At 46.6% G+C, this 27,666-nt stretch overlaps 3 protein-coding genes across 4 annotated transcripts in view; 1 reads left to right on the top strand and 2 right to left on the bottom strand.

Moving 5' to 3' along the window:
• LOC122543651 (zinc finger protein 91-like) overlaps positions 1 to 27,666 on the bottom strand; it is a 331,816-nt gene that overhangs the window by 300,432 nt on the left and 3,718 nt on the right. The gene's annotated exons all lie outside the window — the stretch shown is intronic.
• LOC122543555 (zinc finger protein 239-like) lies at positions 10,734 to 26,826 on the bottom strand. 2 transcript variants are annotated; one of them, XM_043682374.1, is made up of 2 exons: positions 26,290 to 26,826; positions 10,734 to 10,997 (listed from the first exon to the last, which is right to left on the bottom strand). In XM_043682374.1, exons 1-2 carry the CDS (start codon positions 26,530 to 26,532, stop codon positions 10,950 to 10,952), a joined length of 291 nt encoding a protein of 96 aa, XP_043538309.1. In that variant the 5' UTR covers positions 26,533 to 26,826; the 3' UTR covers positions 10,734 to 10,949. The 2 variants fall into 2 exon arrangements, with proteins under 2 accessions (XP_043538309.1, XP_043538310.1); XM_043682375.1 differs by lacking the exon at positions 10,734 to 10,997 and adding an exon at positions 20,735 to 20,850.
• On the top strand, positions 12,782 to 13,970 carry LOC122543542 (gastrula zinc finger protein XlCGF49.1-like). Its single transcript, XM_043682346.1, has 2 exons — positions 12,782 to 13,679; positions 13,849 to 13,970. The coding sequence occupies exons 1-2, from the start codon at positions 13,074 to 13,076 to the stop codon at positions 13,918 to 13,920; spliced, it is 678 nt and encodes a 225-aa protein (XP_043538281.1). The 5' UTR covers positions 12,782 to 13,073; the 3' UTR covers positions 13,921 to 13,970.

The following is a 27,666-nucleotide window of genomic DNA, read 5'->3' as shown; positions in this document are numbered from 1 at the left end:
CAAATTCCTCTCCATCTAAACCCTTAACACTATGGCAGTCCCAGTCTATGTTTCGAAAGTTAAAATCCCCGACCATAACCACCCTATTATTCTTACAGATAGCTGAGATTGTAATATAGACCTCCTAATAGTCAGAGGGAAATTGAGAAACAAACTTGTAAGGTGATCTCCGCTATCTGTAAGAATAATTGGATGGTTATGGTAGGGGATTTGAACTTTCCAAACATAGACTGGGACTGCCATAGTGTTAAGGGTTTAGATGGAGAGGAATTTGCTCCGCCATTCAGTCATGGCTGCTAGGTTTCTCAACCCCATTCTCCCACTTGCTCCCCGTAATCCTTGATCCCCCTTTTCTACTCGAACCTATCTATCTCAGTCTTAAATATCCTCAGTGACCTGACCTGCACAGCCTTCTGTGGGTTTCTCATTTTCTCCGTTCTGAAAGGGGGTCCTTTCACTTAAAGGCTGGGCCTCGGGTCCTAGTCTCTCCTCCCAATGGAAACATCTTCCTAACATCCACTCTGTACGGGCTGTACAGTATTCTGTATGTTTCAATTAGATCCCTCCTGAGTGTGGGCCTATTAATCAGCATGAACCAGACCCTTCAGGATGAGGTACAGCAGGAATTAGGTTCAGCAAAGTGCGAATGAAGGGAGGGTGTGTGGGATGGAGATTTTCAGCTTCTAGAGAATAAGAGAGGAAAGAGATGCGCTTTAAATTAGAATTGATCGGATGTGCCAGTGCTCTGAGGAGTGGCAGATGGAGTTTAATTTAGAGAAATTGAGGTGTTGCATTTTTGTCAAGCAAGGTGGGCAGGACTGACACAGTTAAGGGGAGTATTGCAGAACAAAGAGACCTTGGAGTGCAGGTTCATAGTTCCTTGAAAGTGAAGTCTCAGGTAGGCAGGATAGAAAAGGCGGCATTTGGTATGAAGATGGAGAGGAGCTCCTTTTCCCAGTGAGTAGTGAATCCATGGAATTCTTTGCCCAAGGAAGCAGTAGAGGCAGCTTCATGAAGTACATTGAGGACACTGTTGAATGGGTTTTTGCATGGTAGGGGAATTAAGGATAGTTGGTACAATGCAGGGAGGTGCAGCTGAGATAATGGATAGATCAGCCATGATCTCAATGAATGGCAGAGCAGGCTGGATGGGTTAAAAAAAAGGCCTACTCCTGCTTCTATATAACCCTGCATTTCTCATGACTAACCCACCTAACCTGCACATCCTTGGACACTCTGGGCAATTTAGCATGGCCAATCCAAATCAAGATCAGTGAGCAATGTGGAAAATGAACATCAGAGTATGATAGAAAGGAACAAGGAGATTAAATGTACCAGCACTCAAAACTGGATTCTAAAGATACAAAAGTTGAAACTAAAAAGGGTGTGTCTGAATGTGTGCTGCATTGTAACAAAAGTGAATGAATTGACTGCACACATTGAAGAGAATAATTATGATCTGAGACTCCTTACAGAGACATGGCTTCAGGATGACAAGGATTGGATCCTGAATATCGAGGGGTAGTCAAATGTGAAGCTAGGTAAATGTAGAGGGTGGGCACTGCTAATCAAAGCACTGATCACAGGGTAGTCTGGTGTCAGCTCAGATTTCAGGTCCTGATTTCTCTGTCCTCTGTTGATCTCCCTGTTCCCAAAGAGTAAGATGTTCGTCTGTTCTCAGCTCTGCTGGATTTCTGCTGAAGCTTTGACCTCTGCCTTTTACACCTTCCAGACCAATAAAACATTCTCAATCAAGACCCAACCCACGATCTCCCAGCCTGTCACAGAGTGTAGTCATAGCAGGGAATCAAACAAGAAACATGAAACAAAATTAGAAATAAATAAATGCTTAATGTATGTTCATTAGGAAGTAAACCAGAAATAGGGGTCTCCCAGGATTCTGATGTGCCCTACATGAGGAATTCTATCTCCCTTAGATGTAACTGTTAGTGCTGTTGGGACAAAGTAACTCGTGTGCCAAATCGTTTAAAGCAAAGTAGTCAGGAGAGGAGACCTTGAGCAATTAACTAGCTTTATTCATTGCCATGGGGACGACCTATTTGTTCAAAACAAAGTCCGACGTATTCCAATGAAATACAGAGTGTTACAAGTTTTATGGTAAAACACAAGCCACTCTCCATTAATTATGCAACTGAGGGGCAGTCGTAAGGTTCACATACATTGTCCAGACCTACATTTCTTAATGTCTACAAAACTGAATGTTATCTTTTACTGCAGGTTTAGCTTGGCTCGAATTACCGATAAGGAACAAAGAGAACCAATCCATCATTCTATGAAGCAGCACAGTCTAATGGCCTGAGGAGCAGAGACAGCCTGCAGCTGCAAGGTCAGGCTATCAAAACAGAATTCCTTAGACAGGGCTCAGACAGCATTATGTTAACAGGCTACATTTTACTGCAAACATTGCTTTGTGACAAAATAACTTCGACAGAGTTTTGTGTCAACTTTGGTCAAATTCTCCCACATTCCCTCCTTTTTTTATTAAAAAGAGGAGATTGAGGGTGTCAGCAAAAGGGGGATTATATACCCAGAGCCAGGGGTATTGTCAGGGGGTGGTGGTTGGAGATCGGACAGATAGTCCTCTGGTCCAGTAAGGACAGGGGCAGAAGGCTCCAAGGGCTGGGGATCATCATCAGGGGTTTCATCAGGAAGGGGAAATCTCAGTATCTGGGAGATCGCTGGAGAGGAGGGCCACAACAGTGAACTGAGCCAAGGACAGGATTGTCTGCGGGGTGACTTTGATTTTCAGTCGAGCAGTTCCAAAGGCTGGGGGAAAAGAAAGCTGCAAGTCGGTCAATTTCCATAAGGGCTCACTTGGTGTGAGTTCAGGACAGATGGGGATATGGGCACATACCCAGCAGCCAGATTGGTTGACCTTCTGTGTATAAAGAAAAGTATTAAACTGTAATTCCCGTTTACTAGAGGTTATCAGGCCCAATCAAACATAGTTCATGAAAGAAAGATAAGAGTGCAGTGAAAGGCTGAATGATCAAATTAAACACACTTCAGCTCGTTTCCTAGCTGCTTTCTGAAAATCTGGGTGCCAACAGGTTTGTAACAGAGTATTAATCATTCCCTTCTTGCTCAACTGTGTACAATAATGTACATAATCAACTGAAATAGGCAGCAGCAAGGAATGAACATAAACCAGTCCATCAGGGGTCACCCACATTTTGGTTTGGGTGTGGAGGGAGGACCCTATTTGAGGCCATAGTTTGTGCTTTTCAGGGGTTTCCCCTGTGATTTCAGCACCATACCCAGGCAAATGTGCATTCAAACCAGATTAAAAAGTGTTAACCTTTCTGTAAACTGCAGGGTGTCGGCGCTGAGTCAGTCTCTCCCTGTCTGTCTCTCTCTGCCTGCCTGCGCCCCTCTGTCTCTCTCTCACTCTCTCCCTGCCTGCCTGCACCTCTCTCTCTCGCTCTCTGCCTGCCTCTCTGCCCCCCCCTCCCCCTATCTGCCTGTCTGCGTGCGTGCGTCTCTCTCTGTAACATTTTCCAACTTTCTTCATATCTCAGTTTGTCAGCTTTTGTTTATTCCTTCCTTCCATGGGTAATGAGGCACTCACATTCCAGAACAGTCCAAGTTAGGGAGTTGAGCCTCATAGATCCTGGTTGTGACACTTAGCTGCTTAACCAAGTGTGCAACCTCTAAATACCTGTCAGCCATTCCATTTGCAAATCAAACACTGTTTTCAAGGCAAGTTGTTCATGTCTCTGCATTAGTCCACAACCCAGGGGAATTACAATGGAGTCTTTAATAGTTTCCCAATGTACCCTGTATGTCAAATTCATTCAAGTCTAGACATCCTGAAGTGAGCAATTATACTTACTGCAGATTTCTACTCCCCAATTAAAACTAATGTTGGGCACTCAAACGGATCAGGGGTCTTTTGACGCATGCCACGCACCTCCGTGTGGGTCAAGGGCTTATCAAGCAGGGTTTCCCTTGTCATAACCCTGGGGCAAGCAAATTCTTTATTACCATTTTTGTAAAGCGTAAGTGCTCTCAGCAGCGTTACGTCAGGACACTAGGAGCCTGTTGAGTACTCACACTCGTATTTTGTGGCTGAGTAGCGAGAATTGTATCAGCATTTCTAACAGCATTTTCGTCTCTGGCCAGCTTTCCTTTTTATTTTGGACACACCAAAAGCAGCAACCACCCTCTATATTTCATCTCTCAAACGATATCGGCCGGTGACCTGGCAGGATCATGGTATCTCCTGCCTGACTCGCCAACTGTGGAGGATGGAAATAAAATCCCATGCAAGGAAAGAATTTGTTTATCAGGGAGCAGTACAGCTGCAAGACCAACCGTCTCTGCTGAGCCTGGGAAACACAATCTTGGCCTGGGAAACGTTAAGCCCTTAGCAAGCAGGCACAAAATGGTTTCCAGGTTTTCAATATGTAACAAAATGTCTGACCCAAATCTAACAATTCTCCTACATCATCGCAGGGAATAAAATAAGAAAAATGAAACAAAATTAGAAATAAATAGATGCTTGTGGTTAATATTTGTTAATTAGGAAGTAAACCAGAAATAGGGGTCTCCCAGGATTCTTATGGTGCCCTACCTGAGGAATTCTCTCTTCTTACATCTAACTATTAGTACCCAGCTAAGATTTACTACAATATTTACATCAACAGAAATAAAGCATCTGTTATCAAATAGACATAGAGACTTACAGCACTGATGTAGACTTTTCCTCTCTCTCAGGGACATACGCACACACAAGTCCATGGAGTGAATGTGTGATTTTTAATTCTGCAAATACACAACACCAGGTTATAGTCCAACAGGTTTAGTTGAAAGCCCTTGCTTTCAAAGTGCAGCTCCTTCATCAGGTGCTTCTGGAGAATAAGATTGTAAGACACAGAATTTATAGCAACAGTTTACAGTGTGATGTAACTGAAATTATATATTGAAAAAGATCTGGATTGTTTAAGTGCTTCACCTGTTAGAATGACCATGTTGATTTCAGTTCTTTTTATTTTGGACACACCAAAAGCAGCAATATTTCATCTCTCAAACGATATCGGCCGGTGACCTGGCAGGATCATGGTATCTCCTGCCTGACTCGCCAACTGTGGAGGATGGAAATAAAAGTCCCATGCAAGGAAAGAATTTGTTTATCAGGGAGCAGTACAGCTGCAAGACCAACCGTCTTTTTTAAAAAAAAGTTACATTCCCAAGTGAACTTTACCAATTGTTGTCGTGTTAGCCTATATAATGTATTGATGGTGTGAGCTCCCCTGTATGAGACTGTCTGTACCACAATGGCTAGACTGATTCTAATCTAAAAAATTGATTTATGGAATCTTACATTGATTCATGCAGTTTTTGAGCAAAGAAAGATGTAATTTTGCAAGTACAAATTCACCCAACAAACTCTGTGTGTGTGTGTGTGTGTGTGTGTGGAGGTGTATTTGCAGATACAGTCTATTTTGCTTAAAAAATGCACAGTCTGCAGGCAGTCAATCCATGTAATATTTTGTAAATTCCACTTTGGAAATAGAACCAGTCTGACTCCAGATTGAGATACAGGCAAACTCTGACCTCACACCTATAATGCATTGTCTGAGCTGAGATGTCACCTTTTGCTATAAAACCTTGTTATCTCGAAGGTGGCATACAAGAAGTTCTGGGGTTTACATTGTAATGATACCTGCAAACCATTCGAAACGGTGAAAGACTTAACAATCCAGGTTTGTTCAATATACCATTTCAGTGACAGGATGCTGAAATGTTTTGTTATAAATTTTGTGCCTTATGATCTTATACTCCACAACCACATGATGAAGAAGCAGCACTCCCGAAGTCACTGCTTCCAAAAAGGCCTGTGGGACTACAACCTGGTGGTGGGATTTTTGACTTTTATGCAGGTTAGAGTGGATTGGCTATGCAAAATTACCCATAGTGCCCAGGGATGTGCAGGTTAGGGTGGAATGGCCATGCAAAATTATGCATGATGTACAGGTCAGGTGCATTACTCAGGGTTAAATGTAGAGCAATAGTGGTAGGGGAATGGATGTGGGTGGGTTACCTTTGGGAGGGTCGGTGTGGACTTGTGGTGCCGAGTGGCCTGCTTCCCACATGGTGGGGATTCTCTGAAGGGAAGAGGTTTTTGAAAAGTGTGTTCGGCTGGAATGCAGCGCATGCGCAGTGTGGGCTCTGTTGACAGTTTTTACCCCGCCCCCTTTACCGTCACTTCGTTTGGCCCCGCCCCTCGTTTCTTTAATGACGTCACAGCGCGGAAGTGGGCATCCCCATTTCAAAGTGAATCTCCCTCCCTCTGGGAGGGAGACCGAGATGGGAAAATCTGTTCACTTGTAGCTATGGCCGTGAATCCAGGGAGGGAGCAGACTCCGAAAACTCAGGTATGTGACTCCTGGTGAGGAGGAACGGGAGGATAGAGTCACAGAGATGTACAGCATGGAAACAGACCCTTTGGTCCAACCCGTCCCTACCGACCGGTTATCCCAACCCAATCTAGTCCCACCTGCCAGCACCCGGCCCATATCCCTTCAAACACTTCCTATACATACATCCATCCTTTTAAATGTTGCAATTGTACCAGCCTCCACCACTTCGTCTGGCAGCTCATTCCACACACGTGCCACCCTTTGTATGAAAACGTTGCCCCAAGGTCTTTTTAATATCTTTCCCCTCTCACCCTAAACCTATGCCCTCTAGTTCTGGTCTCCCCGACCCCAGGGAAAAGACTTTGTCTTTTTATTCTATCCATGCCCCTCGTGATTTAGTAAACCTCTAGACGGTCACCCCTCAACCTCCGACACTCCAGGGAAAACTGCCCCAGCCTGTTCAGTCTCTCCCTGTAGCTCAAATCCTCCAACACTGGCAACATCCTTGTAAATCTTTTCTGAACCCTTTCAAGTTTCACAACACCTTTTCCGATAGGAAGACCAGATTGCATGCAATATTCTAACAGTGGCCTAACCAATGTCCTGTACAGCTGCAACATGACCTCCCAACTCCTGTACTCAATACTCTGACCAATAAAAGAAAGCATACCAAACGCTGCCTTCACTATCCTATCTACCTACGACTCCACCTTCAAGGAGGTATGAACCTGCACTACAAGGTCTGTTTGTTCAGCAACATACCCGAGGTCCTTACCATTAAGTGTATAAGTCCTGCTAAGATTTGTTTTCCCAAAATGCAGCACCACACATTTATCTGAATTAAACTCCATCTGCCACTTCTCAGCCCATTGGCCCATCTAGTCAAGATCCTGTTTTAATCTGAGGCAACCTTCTTCGCTGTCCACTACACCTCCAATTTTGGTGTCATCTGCAAACTTACTAACTGTACCTCTTGTGCTCGCATCCAAATCATTTATGTAAATGACAACAAGTAGGGGACCCAGCACCGATCCTTGTGGCACTCCACTGGTCACAGGTCTCCAGTCTGAAAAACAACCCTCCACCACCCTCTGTCTTCTACCTTTGAGCCAGTTCTGTATCCAAATGGCTAGTTCTCCTTGTATTCCGTGAGAGGTTGGGAATGGGGAGGGTTAGATACCTTTTCTGTTTTTATTTTTAAATTGCATCCGATTCCCACAAGTAAATTGAACAGGTGCAAGTACAACACATGCAATATTCCTCATTGCAGCTTCACGCCAGCTTTGCATCCTCTGTTCTTCCTCAGCCTTAGCTCCAGCACATTCGGCTTCCTTCCCTCATCCCCATTCCCCTGACCTGATGTCCAAGCTAATCCCCAAAGTTCGGTTTATCCCTCCATTCTTTCCCGGTTGTTTTCAGTGGGTTTTGAAAACTTTCTGAATCCTCTGAGTATAAGAGTTGGGAAGTTATGTTGTAGCTGCACCAGACATTTAGTTAGGCCACTTTTCGAATGTTGTGTGTAGTTCTGGTCTCTGCTATAGGAAGGATGTTGTGAAACTTGAAAGGGTTCAGAAAAGATTGACAAGGATGTTGTCAGGGTTTGAGCTCAATAGGGTGGAGCAGTTTTCTTTTGCGCGCCGGAGGCTATGGGTTGACCTTACAAACTTTTATAAAATCATGAAGGACATGGATAGGGTAAATAGACAAGGTTTTTTCCCTAGGATTGGGTCATAGGTTTAGAGTGAGGGTAGTGGGGGGAGATTTAAAAGGGACCTTGGTGGCAATGCCTATATTCAGAGGTTGGTGCATGTGTGGCATGAGCTGCCAGAGGAAGTCATGGAGGCTGGTACAATTACAGTATTTAAAAGGCATCTGGAGGACTATATGAATAGGAAAGGTTTAGAAGGATATGGGCCAAGTGCTAGCAAATGGGACTAGATTGATTTAGGATATCTGGTTGGCATGGACGAGTTGGACTGAACAGACCGTTTCTCTGCAGTGCATTTCTGTGACTCTGTCTTGGTACCAATGTTTGCCACGTCTGTATGTTCAGTTTCTCTCTGTTAATGCCTTGATGTTTCATTTTGCTCCCCACATCTTGGGGACATTAACCATTTCCCATCTGGTTGTTCTGATGATCCGGGTTTCTGGGATTGGTCAATAAACACACCTGGAAATGACTTTGTCAATCACACAAGCAATTGTTTATTCTTTGGTACGGCCAGGTCGGGAGACTGTGATCAGCCCAGAAGTATGAGTACTCCTCGAGTGCCAAAAGAATTGGATGACTTAGAGTTTACATAGAGCTTATGTATATTGTTTATAGTCAGGTGTGGAATATGATCACATAGTAACAATCAATCAGATTTCCTGAGGTCCCCATGGTCTTTTGACTTGGCCTATCACGATTTCTTGTAAACAACCTGTTATTGAAATCGTATTTGTCCTGCCTGTGGATAGGCTTAAACCGTAACTTCTGCGACTAATGGTTAGGGTCATATTGTTATTTCTGCATTTGTAATTTATTTCACTGGATTTACGTCAGTCTGTAGTTTCTTGTTTATTCTGAGTATCAGCCTGACTCAGTTCAGACCACTTCAGCCAAGCAGAAGCCATTTTGTGCAGCTCCTTCAGCCATTTTGTCCCATTTCCCAGATGCCCACATCCTTATTCCCCCCTTTGATCGCACCGCGATCACTAAAAGGAAAGGCTAATCCAAACAAATGCCCTTCAAGGTGTTCCAGCCATCAACATCCTCTAGTGTGGCACCACCGTCTCCGCTGCTCACCTGGTCATTGCCATCGACACATGCGGGTGAGCCATCAAATCTATATCACTAAGGGAGCTCATATGATTCACAATTAAACACTTAACAATAGCAATACCGACATACAGATGAAAATTATTCTGATATACATAGTTAAATTGATAAGCCAATTGTACCAAGAGCCTGATGCCCAGTTTCCCCAACTGGTCCCTTCAAGGAACACCTGGACCTCGGCTTGTTTCTTCGTAAAATTGCAAGTGCGATTGGGAATGCCCATAATGCATTTATGTTGGAAAGTAGCGCAGACCGCACCTTCCCGGGCTACTATATAGTCTAAGGCATACCGATTCTGCAGATCTGATAATCCCAGGCTAATCTTTTCCAGAACCTCTCTAGCCTTATTTCCTAGATTGGTCAGGCTGCAAAAACTCAGGATTCCCCAGCCGATCTTCCAAAACTCAGAATTCCCCAGCCTATTGAGTGTCCTGTATTGTTACTCAGTCCCTTGGGATCATTCCAGTTGGAGCAAGGTCAGCTGAGACGGCCCGCTGCATCCTCCTTAGATGAAGGTCCCATCGACTTGTCCACTCGCCAGGACAAGGTACTGTTGTGGGAGCAAAGGCTCTGATAGTGACTTTATGAAGAACATCTTTGCCATTAAGGACAAGGAAATTGGTAGCTTTACCTTGACTGAAGAAATAGTAGCCAGGCTTGGTGTATAATAGGGAGGATTTGTTAAAATAGGTTACTGAAATGTTACAGCAGGGGGTCTGGTCAGGTCTACAAGAGTAAAGGGCTGACGTTTTGCAAGAGGAGTCACTTGAGCACCATAAAAAAATTGGCAAAGTGACTGTTGAGCGCTCGCACTGTATGGTAGACAAAGGTCGTCTGAATTCTGTTCCCATTAGGCTCTCCCTTAGTTCTGTTGCACATGGTCTTGGCGACAGTCTCAGATTCTGAAAAGAGAAAAGACCTATAAATGCACTAGGGAAGGGTTCCGTTCCGGGTCTGTACATGGAGATGGGTATAGTTACTTTTGCCGCGCAAGGCCTGTTGTACCCCAGCCAGTGGAACGCAAGCTGTTTGTATACATGGGAAGGAGGTATAAGGCCCCTTTTGTCTTACATGTGTGGGCGAGACAAGTCTCAGATAGGCGGGAGATGTTATGTGGAACATGAAGAATTATACACCCAGAGCCAGTTCCATTAAAGCAATTCTCCTGCAGTGGAGTTAAAAGACTTGGTAGGAGGGCTAACACAGTATTGAAAAGTGATATTTCAGTTCGGAGGGTCAGCAGTCGGAAGTCTGACGAATAGATTGGGATCGGGGACTGGGAACAGGGCAAGTAAGTTATCTACCAATAGAGAAAAGTAACACACTACTGACTCTGGGGTGAAGAGCATTCTGTGGGCCTGTATAAATAAGTTGTTTGTGGATTGAGGAGTTTCCCCTATCAGGCTTCTCTTTTCTCAAGTAGGTCCGTCCTGCAAAAAGGGATGGTGTTCCCGGGTTTCCTTCAAACATTTACCATAATAACGGGGTTGATCGTTTTTATCCTCACTAGGCTTGCGTCTGCAGATAAAATCAAAAAGGCAGGTTCGGTAACGACAAGGTAACTCTCACTGATTTCTACTGTCCACATGGACCATACGTTTCTGACGTAAGAGTCCATTGCAATAATCAATCTTCGTCACGTTCCACATGCCTCGACATCTCCTTGGCATGGGTGGTGGATAATCTCGGATCGTTCCGGATCGCATCGATACTTAGTGGCTTTCCCCATCATGGGATCAAACAGGTCAGTAGGTAGGCGATCCCCCACATGTCCTTCCTCTTAGTTCAGGTATCTGTAATAAGAATTGCATTAGAACAACAGCAAAATTCAAAAACCCAAATGGACAGGATCCCCTCGGTTTCCAGTATTCTCTCCTCCTCATGCCCCTTTTGATTGGTGTGGCCAGTCAATTTACAATGATGCAGGTGGACCAGGATCCCCTCGGTTTCCAGTATTCTCTCCTCCTCGTGCCCCTTTTGATTGGTGTGGCCAGTCAATTTACAATTATGCAGGTGGACCCATATCAAGCGCCCAGCGATTTTGAACGCCGTAGGGGCAGGAAGTAAAACCTGGTAGGGGCCATCCCAACAAGGTTGGAAACCTTTGCGAGTCCAGTTCTTGACGAGCACCAACGAACCAGGCTCTACCCATGACAACGCTGAAAGGGAGAGAACATCGCCGTAGGCTGTACCCATAACGTTGCTTAGAGCAACTCAAACCAATCATGCTTTGGTCATGTGGTGGAAGTGGACCAAGGAGAGAGCCGAATCATTCCAAGGGGTACGGAGTGGACACCTGCAGGCATGGGTTGCATCTGGAATAAGGCCACAGGGAGTAGAGTAACTAATGCATCCGTTAGAATACACAAATGGCTCGATACAATAAGGAAGTATTAGTCGCTATGACCGCTAGAATACAGAAGTAGCTCGATAAGATAAGGAAATGTTAACCACACTGGCTGGCTCTCGGTGCAGGTGCAGTGGCACTGTATGACAAGACAAAAGTGACCTAACTGTTATGATCTAAGTTGTTTACCAGTTAATATAATTGGATCCAGTAACTGTAAATAGAGTGATGTATTGATTGGTAATTGTCTGAATATACAATGTGATCATGACCTATGTTCTCATTTAAGAAAAGTGTACAAGTGTCTCTGTATTAAGCCATATGTGTGCAGTTCCTCTGAGGAATTAGGAAGTGCATAACATCTGTGTTTCTCGGCGCTCTGCACCCGGCCGCATGAAGAAATAAAGAGTGAAGTCTAAAACAGCCAGACTGAATTTGAGGGTTCATTGACCAATTGCGGAACCGAGAGACCCCACCAGGGGGTCCAGATCTTCATTTGCAAATTCAGATGTGTCTTAATTACCTGAGTGAGAAGGGATGGAAGGATATAGATGGGGATGGGGTAGATATCTTTTCTGTTATTATTTTATCTTTTTTATCCTGGACTGACAGTGATGACCTTTGTAATCTCTTTTCAGAGTATTTGAAGATGTGAAGACGGAAATTTCAAAATCAACAGGGCTTAGGCCTGAAACACCGACTCTCCTGCTCCTCAGATGCTGTCTGACCTGCTGTGTATTTCCAGCGCTGCACTTTCTGATTCTAACTCTCCTGTGTCTGAAGTCCTCGCTTTGACGTCAATGTCTGACAGTCACTCAATCCATCGGGACTGCAAAGATTTTCAAATATGATGCTGTGAGATGGAGCAATGCTTTTTGGTTCCTGTTTCATAACGTTTTCAGCATCAGTGGGACTGGATGAGAGACCCTACTGTTGCGGAACCGAGAGACCCCACCAGGGGTCCAGATCTTCACTTGCAAATTCAGTTATGTGTCTTAATTACCTGGGTGAGAAGGGATGGAAGGATATAGATTGGGATGGGGATGGGGTAGATATCTTTTCTGTTATTATTTTATCTTTTCTGTCCTGGACTGACAGTGATGACCTTTGTAATCTCTTTTCACAGAGTATTTGAAGATGTGAAGATGGAAGTTTCAAAGTCAACAGATGGAGGGCTTAGGCCTGAAACACCGACTCTCCTGCTCCTCGGATGCTGCCTGACCTGCTGTGTATTTCCAGCGCTGCACTTTCTAATTCTAATTCTAACTCTACTGTGTCTGAAGTCCTCGCTTTGACGTCAATGTCTGACAGTCACTCATTCCATCGGGACCCCAACAATTTTTGACTGTGGTTCTGTAAAAAGGAGCAAAACTTTTTGGTTCCTGTTTGAGTACGTTTTCAGCATCAGTGGGACTGGATGAGAGACCCTACTGTTGCAGTGTACTGAGTGTGGAGCCTGAAACGAGGAACTCATGGTAGAGAGAGGCTGTACACGCGTTTGTGTGCAGCTGAAGCTTCAGCCATGGAGAGACCTGAGGAATCCCGCCCCGTGGAGAAACCATGGAAGTGTGGCGACTGCGGGAAAGGCTTCTGTGCCCCGTCTGTCCTGGAGACGCATCGACGCAGTCACACTGGGGAGCGGCCGTTCCCCTGCCCTGAGTGTGGGAAGGGCTTTTACCAGGCCTCTGCCCTGCTGACCCACCGGCGGATCCACACAGGAGAAAGGCCCTTCAGCTGCCCCGAATGCGGGAAGGCATTTACCCAGGCCTCCAACTTACTGACCCACCGGCGGGTCCACACAGGGGAGAGGCCGTTCACCTGCGCCGAGTGTGGGAAGGGATTCAGTCACGTGGGCAGCTTGTGGACGCACCAGCGGGTCCACTCCGGTGAGAGGCCCTTCAGCTGCCCCGAGTGCAGGAAGGCCTTCCGCGATTCCTCTGCCCTACTGAGGCACCGGCGGGTCCACACGCGAGAGAGGCCTTTCAGCTGCCCCGAGTGCGGGAAGGCCTTCCGCGATTCCTCTGCCCTACTGAGGCACCAGCGGGTCCACACGGGGGAGAGGCCCTTCAGCTGCCCTGAGTGCGGGAAGGGCTTTACCCAGGCTTCCAACCTGCTGACCCATCGGCGGGTCCACACTGGGGCGAGGCCCTTCAGCTGCCCTGAGTGCGGGAAGGCCTTCAGCAATTCCTCCACCCTGCTGAGGCACCAGTGGGTCCACACGGGGGAGAGGCCCTTCAGCTGCCCTGACTGCCGGAAGGCCTTCAGCTTTTCCTACACCCTGCTGAGGCACCGTCGAGTCCACACAGGGGAGAGGCCCTTCAGCTGCCCAGAGTGCGGGAAGGGATTTACCCATGCCTCCACCCTGCTGACTCATCGGCGGATCCACACGAAGGAGAGGCCCTTCAGCTGCCCCGGGTGCGGGAAGGCCTTCAGCAATTCCTCCACCCTGCTGAGGCACCAGTGGGTCCACACGGGGGAGAGGCCCTTCAGCTGCCCTGACTGCCGGAAGGCCTTCAGCTTTTCCTACACCCTGCTGAGGCACCATCGGGTCCACACTGGGCAGCTGAAGGGCCTCTCCCCTGAGTGCGGGAAGGGCTTTACCCATGCCTCCACCCTGCTGACTCATCGGCGGATCCACACGAAGGAGAGGCCCTTCAGCTGCCCCGGGTGCGGGAAGGCCTTCAGCGATTCCTCCTCCTTGTTGAAGCATCAGCGGGCCCACACGGGGGAGAGACCATTCTCCTGCTCAGAGTGTGAGAGGGGGTTCAGTCAGGTGAGTCACCTGCAAAAACACGAGCAGCTCCACTCTGGGGGGGGCCCATCAGGTGTCCCAAGTGCGGGAAGGAGTTCACTTGCTCGGTGAAGCAGCTGACCCACTGGTGGGTCCACATGGGAGTGGCCATTCACCAGCTTTCAGTTTGAGACTGGCTTCACATGCTGCTCCCACCTATAGAGGCTCCAGTTCATATAGGGTCAAGTATTGTGCAGGTTAGGGTGGAGTGGCCATGATAAATTACCCATAGTGCACAGGAATGTGCAGGTTAGGTGTATTAGTCAGGGGTAAATGTAGAGCACTAGGGGTAGGGGAATAGGTGAGTAACCCTTCGGAAGGTCAGTGTGGACTCGTTAGGCCGAATGGCATTGCTCCACACTGTGGGGATTCTCTGAAGGTAAAGGATTTTTGGAAACTGTACAGGGCAGTGCAGGCCAGGCCAGGCCAGTGGCCGCTGGCCGTTCGGAGCAAGCGCAGTGCGGCAGCATGTTTTGGGCCTTGCTCCATTGATGACATCACAATGTGGAAGTGTCCCTGTCAAGTTTGAGTGAAACTGCCTCCCTCTGGGCAACTCTTCATCCTGGGAGGGAGAGGGTCGGACCAGGGGGAGGAAGCGAAATCAATTTTTATTTAAGTGGGTGGGTGGGGTGACTCCAGAACTAGACAGCCTATGTTTTGGGTGAGAGGGGAAATTTATACCAAGACCCTCAGGGGCAACCTTTGCACACAATGAAGGAAAAGCTCTGCATTTAAATTACATGCTTGAGATTTGATATTTAAAATGAGTTCTGGGATTAACTTTCCTAAGAACAGAAACCCATTCTAAAAGATGAAAGACTTAATCTAAAATTGTTCAAGGTATGACATCTCCATGTCCCTGAAAACCCCATGTCACTCTGTTTTACAACACAACCCAGGGCCCTACCATTAACTGCACAAGTCCTACCCTTCCTTGCTTTAGCAAAATGCAATCCCTCTATTTTATCCATACCTCCCTCTCTCAGACACACACACTTATGCACACTCTCTCATGCACACACACATACACAGGTCTATGGGGTGAATTCGTATAAGCAGAATATTTGCAGATACATTCAATTTTGTTCAAAAAATGCACAATCCATGTAATACTTTATAAATTCCTACATTGGAAATAGAATCATTTTGATTCATTATGGGGGACTGTGACTACCCCAACATTGCCTGAAAATACTTTCACTCTAGTATGTTGTATGGATCAGTTTTTGTCCAATGTGGGCAGTAGGGTTTTTTGACAAAAAGTGTGTTGAAGAGCTGACAAGAGGGGAGGCCACACTGGATCTGGTGTTTGGTAATGAACCAGGCCAGGTGTTTGATTTAGTGGTAGGGGAGCACTTTGGAGAGGGTGACCATAATTCAGTTACGTTTAGTTTATCGATGGAAAGGGATAGGAACATGCCGCAGGACAAGAATTATCGATGGGGCAAGGGCAATTATAATGCAATTAGGTAAGACTTAGGATGCATAGAATAGGGTAGCAAAATGCAGGGGATGGGGACAATTGAAATGTGGAGCTGGTCTAAGGAACAGATAGTGACATTCAATCAAGGACATGCCATGTCAGGCAGGGAGGAAGTGATAAGGTCTCTGCAAATATAATTATTCAAATTCACCCCCATGCACTGAAATGTGTGTATGAGAGAGAAAAAAAGTCTATTTCTGTGCTGTTTATTAAAAAACAGTGAGGATAAAAAGCACAAGCCCCAGTAAAAGCAGATGGAAAGAGTTGTAAAATGTCACTATGACAGGACAGGCCCAACATTCCTTCCCCTCCGTCCCCCAACCTGCCTCACCTTTCACCTCCCGGGCCCAGTACCTTCCAGGTGGCCCCATAGTTGACACAGGGGCCGCCCCACGACCAGTAGAACTCCACCACCCAGGCGGCCGATGAGTTCCCAAGCAGGCCCTTAACCCAATCCGCCTCCAGAATGCTCACCGGCTCCTGGCTGCTGTACAGCCAGCCGGTGTGGCCGTGACACAGCAGCTGCGCCAGGAAGGCGGCGGTTCCCAGTGACGGGTGTTTGCCCCAGGCCGCACGACGCCACTTTCCTAACGGCCGCCCTCTCCCCGCTCGAGCGACTTCTCCTCCCAGCCGCCTTCGCCCCCGCGTGACGTCTGCACGGGGGGATGGGCGGGGCTAGGGGAGCCTCACCGTCACCAAGCAACAGCCACCTCGCACTACAACTGCTCATTCACAAAAACAAACTCTCCTGTCTCGCTCTGCAGGGGGGACACTGCCACGTTTCCAGGAGCCCTGTCTACATTGGGAAAGCTCACAGCTCAATTTAAAGAGATATTCCTTTAAATTGTCATCTCTAAATGGGGAAATTAGCATCTTAAAAGGGACATGGATATTTTAACGGGCTGTTGCTGCAAATAAAGAGATTTAAATGGACAAGATTATATTTCAAAGGGATGTGGGCACATTCAAAGGGTATCTTAATATCTAAAGTGACGCAGTCAATTCTAAATGAATCTACATTTCGAAGAGATGTTGCCCTATTTATAAACAGAAACATCCCTTTGAGACAAGAGGTGTGAATTTGTGGGTGGCACGGTGGCACAGTGGTTAGCACTGTTGCCTCGCAGCGCCAGAGACCCGGGTTCAATTCCCGCCTCAGGCGACTGACTGTGTGGAGTTTGCACGTTCTCCCCGTGTCTGCGTGGGTTTCCTCCGGGTGCTCCGGTTTCCTCCCACAGTCCAAAGATGTGCAGGGCCAGGTGAATTGGCCATGCTAAATTGCCCGTAGTGTTAGGTAAGGGGTAAATGTAGGGGTAGGGGTAGGGGTATGGGTGGGTTCGCTTCGGCGGGTCGGCGTGGACTTGCTGGGCCGAAGGGCCTGTTTCCACACTGTAATGTAATCTAATCTAATCTAATTATGAATGTGTCCCAATGTTGAGGAAGACTGACATTTTTCTTAGAAAAGCTCTGCATTTAAATTGCATTCTTGAGAAGTTAATTAATAGATTAGCGTGGATTGGCCGTGCTAAATTACCCATAGTGCCCAGGGATGCACAAGTTAGGGTGGATTGGCTGTGCAAGTAAGTGTGGATTGGCCATGGGAAATACGGAGTAAGGGGTGGGATGCTCTTTGGAGGGCCAGAGTGGAACAGATGGGCCAATGGCCTACTTCCACATTGGCGGGAATCCCCCGCAAAGGAGCATTTTATCTGCATCTATCCTGTCAAGCCCCTTTCAGAATAATGCTGGTTTATAAGATCCGTTCTGGCTCCTAGAGGTATACAGCACAAAAACAGACCGTTCAGTCCAACTTGTCTATGCCGACCAGTCACACTTGCCTGCATTTGGCCCATATCCCTCTAACCCTTTCTATTCATGTATCCATCCAAATGTTTAAATGTTGTAACTGTCTCTGCGTCTACCACTTCCTCAGCAAGTTCATTCCACATGCAAACCATCCTCTGTCAAAACGTTGCCCCTCAGGTTCCTTTTAAATCTCTCTCCTCTCACCTTCAAGAACTATGCCTCCTAGTTTTGAGCTCCCCGACACCAAGAAAGAGCCGGTCTATTCACCTTACCTACATTCCTCATGATTTTATCAATCTCAATGAGGTCACCCCTCAACCGCCTGTGCTCCGGTTAAAAAAGGTTCCAGTCTCTGCTTATAACTCCAACCCTCCAGTCCTGGCAACATCCTGGTACATCTTTACCAAACCCTCTCAATAGTATTCTTCCTATTACAGGGCCACCAGAACTGTACTCAGTACTCTAAAAGTAGCCTCACCAACATTCTGTACAACTTGAACATGATGGCCTAATTCCTATACTCAGTGGTGTGAACAATGAAGGCAATGGTGCTAAATGCTTTCTTAACCACCCTGTCTACTAGTGATCCAACTTTCAAAGAACTATGTACCTGAACGCCCCCCCCCCATGTCTTTCTGTTTTGCAATATGACCCAAGGCCCTACCATTAACTGTACAACTCCTGCCCTTCCTTGTTTTAGCAAAACACAACCCTCGCTTTTATTCACACCTCTCTCATATACATGCTCTCTCAGACACACACACCATCATACACTCACTCGACCAAACATGCACACACTCTTACGCACATTCTCACACACAAACTCACATGCACACTCTCACACATAACTCTATGGAGTGACTTTGTATTGGCAGAATTATATTTGCAAATACATTCAATTTTGCTCAAAGTGCACAATCTGCAGGCAGTTGAAACTTTATTGCTGGAACAGCACAGCAGGTCAGGCAGCATCCAGGGAACAGGAGATTCGACATTTCGGGCACAGGCCCTTCTTCCTGAAGAAGGGCCTGTGCCCAAAACGTCGAATCTCCTGTTCCCTGGATGCTGCCTGACCTGCTGTGCTGTTCCAGCAATAAAGTTTCAACTTTGATCTCCAGCATCTGCAGACCTCACTTTCTCCTCGAAGATTACAATCTGCAGGCAGTCATTCCATGTAATATTTTATACATTCCTACTTTGGGAATAGAACCAGTCTGATTCAAGATTGGAATACTGACAGACTCTAATCTCAGACCTTTAATGCATTTTCAGAGCTGAGATGTCACTTTTTTAAAAAAAAAAACCTTAAGTCATCTCAAAAATGTGACTTAAAAGATGTTCAGGGATTTACATATTAATGAACTGAAACTTGCAGCCCATTCTAAAAGATGAAAGACTTAACAGCGATCTAGGTTTGTTTAATATATCCTATCAGTTGCATGACACTGATCTTTTGCTATAAAGTCAGTGTCTTATCATCCTGCTCCACAGCTACCTGATAAAGGAGCAGTGCTCAGAAAGCTAGTGCTTCCAAATAAACCTGTTGGACTATAACCTGGTGGTGTTGTGTGATTTTTAACTTTGTCAACCCCAGTCCAACACTGGCACCTCTGCATCATCTCTAGTGAACATAGCCCACACCTCCCGGTGCTGCCATTAACCTTTACAATGCAGATGAAACGACACACTCTGCACTCCTGAACAGTTTACAGTTTCTAATGATACTAGCTACTCATTCACTGCTCCTTCTGATACACGACATTGGAAACTTAGTGCAGGAGGCTGAAAGAAATGAGCAGCTTTAAAACAAAAACCTCAGAGCTCAAAGCTTTCAATGAGAGCCTGAGTCCAGCAGAAAGTTTAGGTAACCTTTATTATGAACCAACTTTGTTAGAGCTTCTGAGCCCCCCAAAGAGGCACACACAAAGTAGCTGGTTTTTAAACAGCTGAAGGTCAAAGTGCACACGCTCCCCCACCACCTCACTTTCTTTACTATTGGTTAGCACCGAGTTGTTCTGTTGTAAATGGATCCTTGGTGCAGCCTTAACCCGGAGGAAGTATTGCCTCACTCAGCAAGTTCAACCCCTACCCTGTATCCAAGTAAGTTTCTCCCCACTCATTTGCCAGGGGCAGGGGCAGTATAGAGTCAGCCACACTGCTGTGGGTCTGGAGTCACATGAGAGCCAGACAGGGTAAAGGATGCAGCTGGGATGACTGAGGGAATCCTTTGCCACAACTGCCATTTCCTTCTCTAAAAAGGATGTGAGTGAATCAGATGGGGATTTTCACCCCGCTACACCACCAAAAATGGTTTCATTGTTACATTGTTAGATTCTGAACTCCCAATTTCTGACAATTCTATTTCTACCATATGCCACAGCGGGATTCAAACCCGGTCGTCGCTGGAACTGGGTTGATATTGGCACTCTGCCATCACTCCTTCAATCCCCCTGCAATGGTACATGAACTCGCTGGTGCCTCAGCAGGTTGGAGGAATGGCTGAAGGCCTTCCTGCACTCGGGGCAGTTGAAGGGCCTCTCCCCTCTGTGGACCTGGCGGTGGGTCAGCAGGTTAGAGAAATGGCTGGAGCCCTTCCCGCACTCAGGACAGCTCTCTCCCATGTGGACACGTCGGTGGATCTGGAGGGTGGAGGCCTGCGTAAAGTCCTTCCCACACTCAGGGCAGAAGAATGGCCTCTCCCCGGTGGGGATGCGCTGATGAGTTTCCAGGGCAGATGGGACACAGAAACCTTTCCCGCAGTCGCCACACTTCCACGGTTTCTCCACGGAGTGGGATTCCTTGGGTTTCTCCATGGCCGAAGCTTCAGCCGGACACAAATGTGTGGAGAGCTTCTCCCTGCGGTGAATTCCTCTTTCAAGGCCGTATCACTGTTTCAGGCTCCACACTCAGTGTGCTGCAATAGTATGGTCTCATCCAGTCCCACTGATGCTGAAAATATACTGAAACAGGAACCAAAAAGCTTTGCTCCTTCTCACAGAATCGTAGTTGAAAACCGTTGCAGTCCCGATGGATTGAGTGACTGTCAGACATTGACGTCAAAGTGAGGACTGCAGACGCTGGAGAGTCAGAGTCGCAAAGTGCGGTGCTGGAAAAGCACAGCAGATCAGGCAGCATCCAAGGAGCAGGAGAGTTTATGTTTCAGGCATAAGGCCTTCATCTGTTCATCTTGAAACTTCCGTCTTCAGATCTCCAAATACTCTGTAAAAAGAGATTTAAAAAGTCAATGTCAGTGCAGGGTAGAAATTCAGAACAAGCAATTCTACTTTCTGTGGAATAGTTCACGCTGAAATGGACATGGGCACTTCCGCGTTGTGACATCACCAATGCCCATGGTGGCCGTCTGGCCCACATTGCCCTGCGCAGTATGCAAAATCCCTTCCCTCCAGAGAATCCCCACAGTGTGGTAGCAGGCCCAATGAGTCCACACCGACCCTGCGAAGGGTAACCCACCCACACCCATTCCCCAACCCCTATTGCTTTACATTTAACCCTTACTAATGCACCTAACCTGAACATCCCTAAACACTATGGGTAATTTACCATATCCTAACCTGCATATCCCTGAACCTGACGGGACAACTTAGTATGGCTAATCCGCCCTAACCTAGACAGATGCCGGCCAGACATCCTAAATTAATATTGTTCCATTTGGCCCATATCCCTCCAAACCCTTGCTATTCAGGTACCCAGATGCCTTTTAAATTGTGTCATTATTCCAGCCTCTACCACTTCCTCTGGCAGCAGGTTCCATACATTCACCACCCTCTGCGGGAAAAAGGTTTCACTTCACGTCCCTTTCCCCATTCTCCTTAAACCCATGCCCCTCTAGTTTTGGTCTCCCCTACCCTGGGGATTCACCCTATCCACGCCCCTTCTAAAACTTCTATAAGGTCATCCCTCAGCCTCTGATGCTCCAGAGAAAACATCCCTGGCTGATTCAGCGTCTCCCTGTACCTCAAACCCTCCAACTCTGGCAAAAGCCTTATAAATCTTTTCCCACCCCTTTCAAAGTTTCACAACATCTTCTCTATTGCAGGGAGACCAGAAGTGAATGCAGTATTCCAAAAGTGGCCGAACCAATGTCCTGCACAGCCGCAACAGGACCTCCCAACACCTATACTCAATGCTCTGACCAATAAAGGAAAGCATACCAAGGTCTCTTTATTCTGCAACACTCCCCTTAACTGTGTAAGACCTGTTTGGATTGCTTGACCAAAATGCAAACCACACATTTCTCTAAATTTAACTCCATCTGCCACTCTTTGGCCGATCAGCATCTGATCAATTCCAATTTATATATATTTCTTTCCCCTCTCATTCCAGAGAAAAGCAAAACCTTCAGCCAGAGAATGGTGAAGCTATGGAATTCCTTGACACAAAGCTGTGGAGGCCAGGTTTAAGACTGAGACAAAGATTGGGTATCAAGGGGATTGATAGATACCGGGAGAAAGCGGGAGAATGGGGTTGACAAACTTATCAGCCACGTTTGAATGGTAAGAGCAGACCTGATGGGATGAATGGCCAAATTTCTGCTCCCATGTCTTATGGTTTCTTACTGTCCTGGACATAGTGAAAGAATTGGGAGCAGGAGTAGGACATTTGGTCTTTCAAGCCTGCACTAGCATTGAATAGATCATAACTGGATATTAATCTATCTACATCTAGGTGGATAGGCTGGGATGTTTTCAATGGAGCACAGGAGGTTGAGAGTTGACCTTATAGAGGATTATGAAATCATGAGGGATATAGATCAGGTGAATGGTAGGTGTCGTTTCAAGATTAGGAGCAAATTCTTAAGGTGAGTGAAGAACGATTTTAAAAAGATAGGAGGAGCACCTTTTTTCTTTTAAGAGTTGTTTGCGTGTGGAATGAATGTCCGGAGGAAATGGTAGATGCAGGTAGAGTAATAACATTTAAAATACATTTTGATAAGTACGTGAATAGGAAAGGTTCAGAGGAATATGGGCCAAACTCGGTCGGACAAGTTTAGTTTGTGAATATGGTCAGCATGGACGAGTTGGAATGAAGGGTCTGTTTCTGTGCTGTATGACTCTAACTGTTCTGTACTGGTCTTAAAACCATTTTCTTACCTCCCCTAATAACCATCCACTTCATTGTTAATCAAAAATCAGATGAACTCAGCCTTGAATATATTCAATGACCCCCTAACTGAAAGAAGACATCCCCACTTCTGAACTCAATTCCTCTTGCTAATATTCCACTTGCCTTGCTGATTGCTTGCTGCACCTGTCTGACAACTGGCAGTGACTGGTGTAGAATGATGCTGATGCCCCTTTGTACATCCACGCATGATTTCTGATGATTTTTTTTTTTACATTACAGTGTGGAAACAGGCTCTTCGGCCCAACAAGTCCACACCGACCCGCCGAAGCGCAACCCACCCATACCCCTACATGTACCCCTTACCTAACACTACGGACAATTTACCATGGCCAATTCACCTGACCTGCACATCTTTGGACTGTGGGAGGAAACCGGAGCACCCGGAGGAAACCCACGCAGACACTGGGAGAACGTGCAAACTCCACACAGTCAGTCGCCTGCGGCGGCTAACCACTGTGCCACCGTGCCGCCCACCCACTGTGCCACCATGCCGCCCAATATGATATAACTTCATATTGAGGTACTGGATTTGTTTGCCAATTGAAACAGACCCGCACCAACATTTCCCGACTCTCTTCCTCCCTGGATTCACTTCCTTTAATTTCAGTTGCTGTAAGACAACAATTGAAGCCCAGAATGAAAAAAAAAATGGAAAGGGCGTTTGAAAAGAGAGTGCCGTACTCAGATGTTGGACAGAGGAAGGACGTTGCGGTCTGGAGTGAAGCTCAATCTTCATTCAGAGAGATAGGGATAGGAGGAGCAGCAACTTCATAAACTCATGGGACAACTTCCGCATTCAGACAATAGGGGATGTTCTGAATGACAGGAGGACTACCCTACTTCCGGTCCTCCAGGGCTCCCCATTGGCTTCTAAAGAAGGGTGCGCCCCGCTAGGAGCATGCGCGATTTTTTGCTGACAAACTTTAACAAGCGCCGTTCCTGCTGACGCCGGGGAGCATGTGTAATATGCTCTGTGGAAATGCTGCTGTTACTGACAAATTTTAAGTGTCCAAATGGAAATAGGAGAGATAAAAAAACGGTAGAGCCACACTATTTCCTCCGCCGTGGCTCGACATAAACACGCATGCCAGGCAGCATCTAGGGAACAGGAGAATCGACGTTTCGGGCATTAGCCCTTCTTCAGGAAGCCCTTCCAGCAACACATTTCCATCTCTGATCTTCAGCATCTGCAGACCTCACTTTCTCCATAAACACGCATGCTCCTCGCTGTTTTTGTTATTCACCTTACGATTTTATAAATCTCAAAAAGGTCACCCCTCAACCTCCTAAGCTCCAGTGAAAAACGTCCCAGCCTCTCGTTCTAACTCAAACCATCCAGTCCTGGCAACATCCTGGACGTTACATCTTTTCCAAACCCTATATAATAGTGTTCTTCATATAATAGGGTGACCAGAACTGTACTCAGTACTCTAAAAGTGGCCTCACCAACATCCTGTACAACCTCAACATGATGCCCCAACTCCTATGCTCAACAGTGTGAACAATGAAGGCAATGGTGCTAAATACCTTAACCACTGTCTACCAGTGATGCAACTTTCAAAGAACTATGTACTTAAACCACACCCCCGTGTCTCTGTTATACATCATGACTCACATCCCTAAAAGTAACTGTACAAGATCTGCCCTTTTTTTAAGCAAAATGCAACTCCTCGCTTTTATCTATACCTCTCTAAGACACACACCACCCAACACTCTCAATCTCTCACAGGCTTATACTCCATCACACACTCATATTAACAAGCATGCAGACAGGCACACTGTTACGCAAACTCTCACACACAAACTCACATACACACATTCTCTCTCATGCATGCACAGATACGCACAAGTCTATGGGATAAATTTGCATTGGCATTCAATTTTGATTAAAAAGCACACAATCTGCAGGTAGTCAATCCATGTAATATTTTTAAATTTCCTACTTTGGAAATGGAACCAGTCTGATTCAAGATTGGGATACAGACAGACTCGAACCTTACACCTTTCATGCATTGTCTGAGCTGAGATGTCACCGATTTTTATAAGACCTTCAGTCATCTCAAGAACGTGATTTAAAAGTACTCTGGGCTTTACATAGTAACAAACCGAAACCTGCAAGCCATGCTAAAAGATGAATGACTAAACTGCAATCTAGGTTATTCAATATATCGTATCAGTTGCATGACACTGATCTTTTGCTATAAATTATGTTCCTGCTCCACAGCTGATGAAGGAGCACCACTCCAAAAGCTAGTGGTTCCAAATAAACCTGTTGGACTATAACTTGGTGTTGTGATTTTTAACTTTGTCCATCCCAGTCCAACACCAGCACCTCCAAATCGTTTCCAGTGAACACAGCCCACACCCCCCAGTGCTGCCAGTAAACCTTACAATGCTGATGACATAAGGCAGTACCTGCACTCCTGAAAAAATTCTAACGATACTGGCTCCTCATTCACTGCTGCACCTGAACACAATATTGGAAACTTAGTGCAGGAGGATGAAAGAAATGAGCAGCTTTAAATCAAAAACCTGTCGCAGTTCAAAGCTTTCAATTACAGCTTCAGATGCCCTCAGCAAAAAGGCAGAGAAAAAGTAGCTACTTTTTAAACAGCTCAAGGTCAAAGTGCACACATTCCCACAATCCTGTGCTCCCACTTCCTTTACTATTGGTCATCACTTTATAATTGGATCCTTGGTACAGCCGTAACCTGGAGGAAGTATTGTCTCACTCAGCAATTTCAACCACTACCCTGTATCCAAGTAAGTTTCTCCCTACTCATTTCCTGGGTTGGTGGGTTGGCAGTTTGGAGTCAACCACGCTGCTGTGGGTCCGCAGTCATGTGTAGGCAGACCGGGTAAAGGATGCAGCTGGGATGACTGAGTGAATCCTTTCCCACAACGGCAGTCTCCTTCCCTCAAAAAGACGCGAGTAAATCAGATAGGGGTTTCTCCCCTGCCTGCGCCCCCCCCCCCCCCCCAAAAATAATTTCATCGCTAGATTCTGAACTCTAGATTTCTGACTGAATTCCAATTCTGCCACCTGCCGCAGCAGGATTCGAACCCGGAAATCTCCGGAACTGGGTTGATAGTGCCGTCGATAATGGCACTCGGCCGTCGCTCCTTCAATCCCCCTGCGATGGCACGTGAATTCGCTGGTGGTTCCACAGATGGGAGGAGTGGGTGAAGGCCTTCTCACACTTGGAACAAGGGAATGGCCTCTCCCCTGTGTGGACCCGCCTGTGGGCCAGCTTTTGGAGGGCTGGGCAAAGCTTTTCCCACACTCGGGACAGCTGAACGTCCTCTCCCTGGTGTGGACCCGCAGGTGCCTCACCAGGGTAGAGGTATCACTGAAGGCCTTCCCACATTCGGGACAGCTGAAGGGCCTCTCCCCTGTGTGGACACGCTGGTGCTTCAGTAGGGAGAAGGAATAGCTGAAGGCCTTTCCACACTCAGGGCAACTGAAAGGCTTCTCCCCCGTGTGGACCCATGGTGCGTGTGCAAGTTGCTTACCTGACTGAATCCCTTCCCGCACTCGGGGCAGGAGAACGGCCTCTCCCCTGTGTGGACCCGCCGGTGACTCAGTAGGGTGGTGGAATTGCTGAAGACCTTCCCGTACTCAGGGCAGGAGAATGGCCTCTCCCTGTTGTGACTGTGCCGATGAATCTCCAGGGCAGATGGAGCACAGAAGCCTTCCCCACAGTCGCCACACTTCCATGGTTTCTCCACAGAGCGGGATTCCTCAGGTTTTTCCATGGCCGTAGATTCAGCCGCACACAAACACGTCTAGAGCCCCTCCACATCGTGAATTCCTCTTTCCAGGCTGTATAACCATTTCAGGCTCTACAATTCAGGTGCTGCAACAGTAGGGTCTCTCATCCAGTCCCACTGATGCTGAAAACACACTCAAACAGGAACCAAAAAGTTTGCTCCTTCTCACAGAATCATACTTGAAAGTCGTTGCAGTCCCGTTTGATTGAGTGACTGTCAGACGTTGATGTCAAAGTGAGGACTGCAGATGCTGAAGAGTCGGTGTCGAGAAGTGTGGCACTGGAAAAACACAGTGGGTCAGGCAGAATCCGAGGAGCAGGACAGTCAATGTGTCAGGCATAAGCCCTTCATCTGCTGATTGTGAAACTGCCGTCTTCAGATCTTCAATTACTCTGTAAAGAGAGATTACAAAAGTCATCACTGTCAGTCCAGGGTAGAAATTCAGAACAAGCAATTCTACTTTCTGCAGAACATTCTTTTCTTTTGTTATTCCACAAAATTGAAAGCACTCTTGCTGAGATATTTGTATCATCGATGAGATGCCAGAAGACTGGAGGTTGGCAAATGTGGTGCCACTGTTTAAGAAGGGTGTAAAGACAAGCCAGGGTCTTGCTGAGATATTTGTATCATCGATGAGATGCCAGAAGACTGGAGGTTGGCAAATGTGGTGCCACTGTTTAAGAAGGGTGTAAAGACAAGCCAGGGAACTATAGACCGGTGAGCCTGACCTTGGTGGTGGGCAAGTTGTTGGAGGGAATTCTGAGGGACAGGACGTACATGTATTTGGAAAGGCAAGGACTGATTAGGGATAGTCAACATGACTTTGTGCGTAGGAAATCATGTCTCACAAACTTGATTGTGTTTTTTTGAAGAAGTAACAAAGAAGATTGATGAGGGCAGGGCAGTAAATGTGATCTATATGGACTTCAGTAAGGCATTCGACAAGGTTTCCCATGGGAGACTGATTGGATCTCATGGAATACAGGGAGAGCTAGCCATTTGGATACAGAACTGGATCAAAGGTAGAAAACAGAGGGTGGTGGTGGAGGGTTGTTTTTCAGACTGGAGGCCTGTGACCAGTGGAGTGCCACAAGGATTGGTGCTGGGTCCTCTACTTTT

The sequence above is a fragment of the Chiloscyllium plagiosum genome, chromosome 44 (genome assembly GCF_004010195.1).
Source record: "Chiloscyllium plagiosum isolate BGI_BamShark_2017 chromosome 44, ASM401019v2, whole genome shotgun sequence".
Taxonomy (NCBI): Eukaryota; Metazoa; Chordata; class Chondrichthyes; order Orectolobiformes; family Hemiscylliidae; genus Chiloscyllium; species Chiloscyllium plagiosum.
The sequence above is the reverse complement of the archived record's forward strand: the minus strand, read 5'-3'. Positions and strand labels throughout refer to the sequence as shown.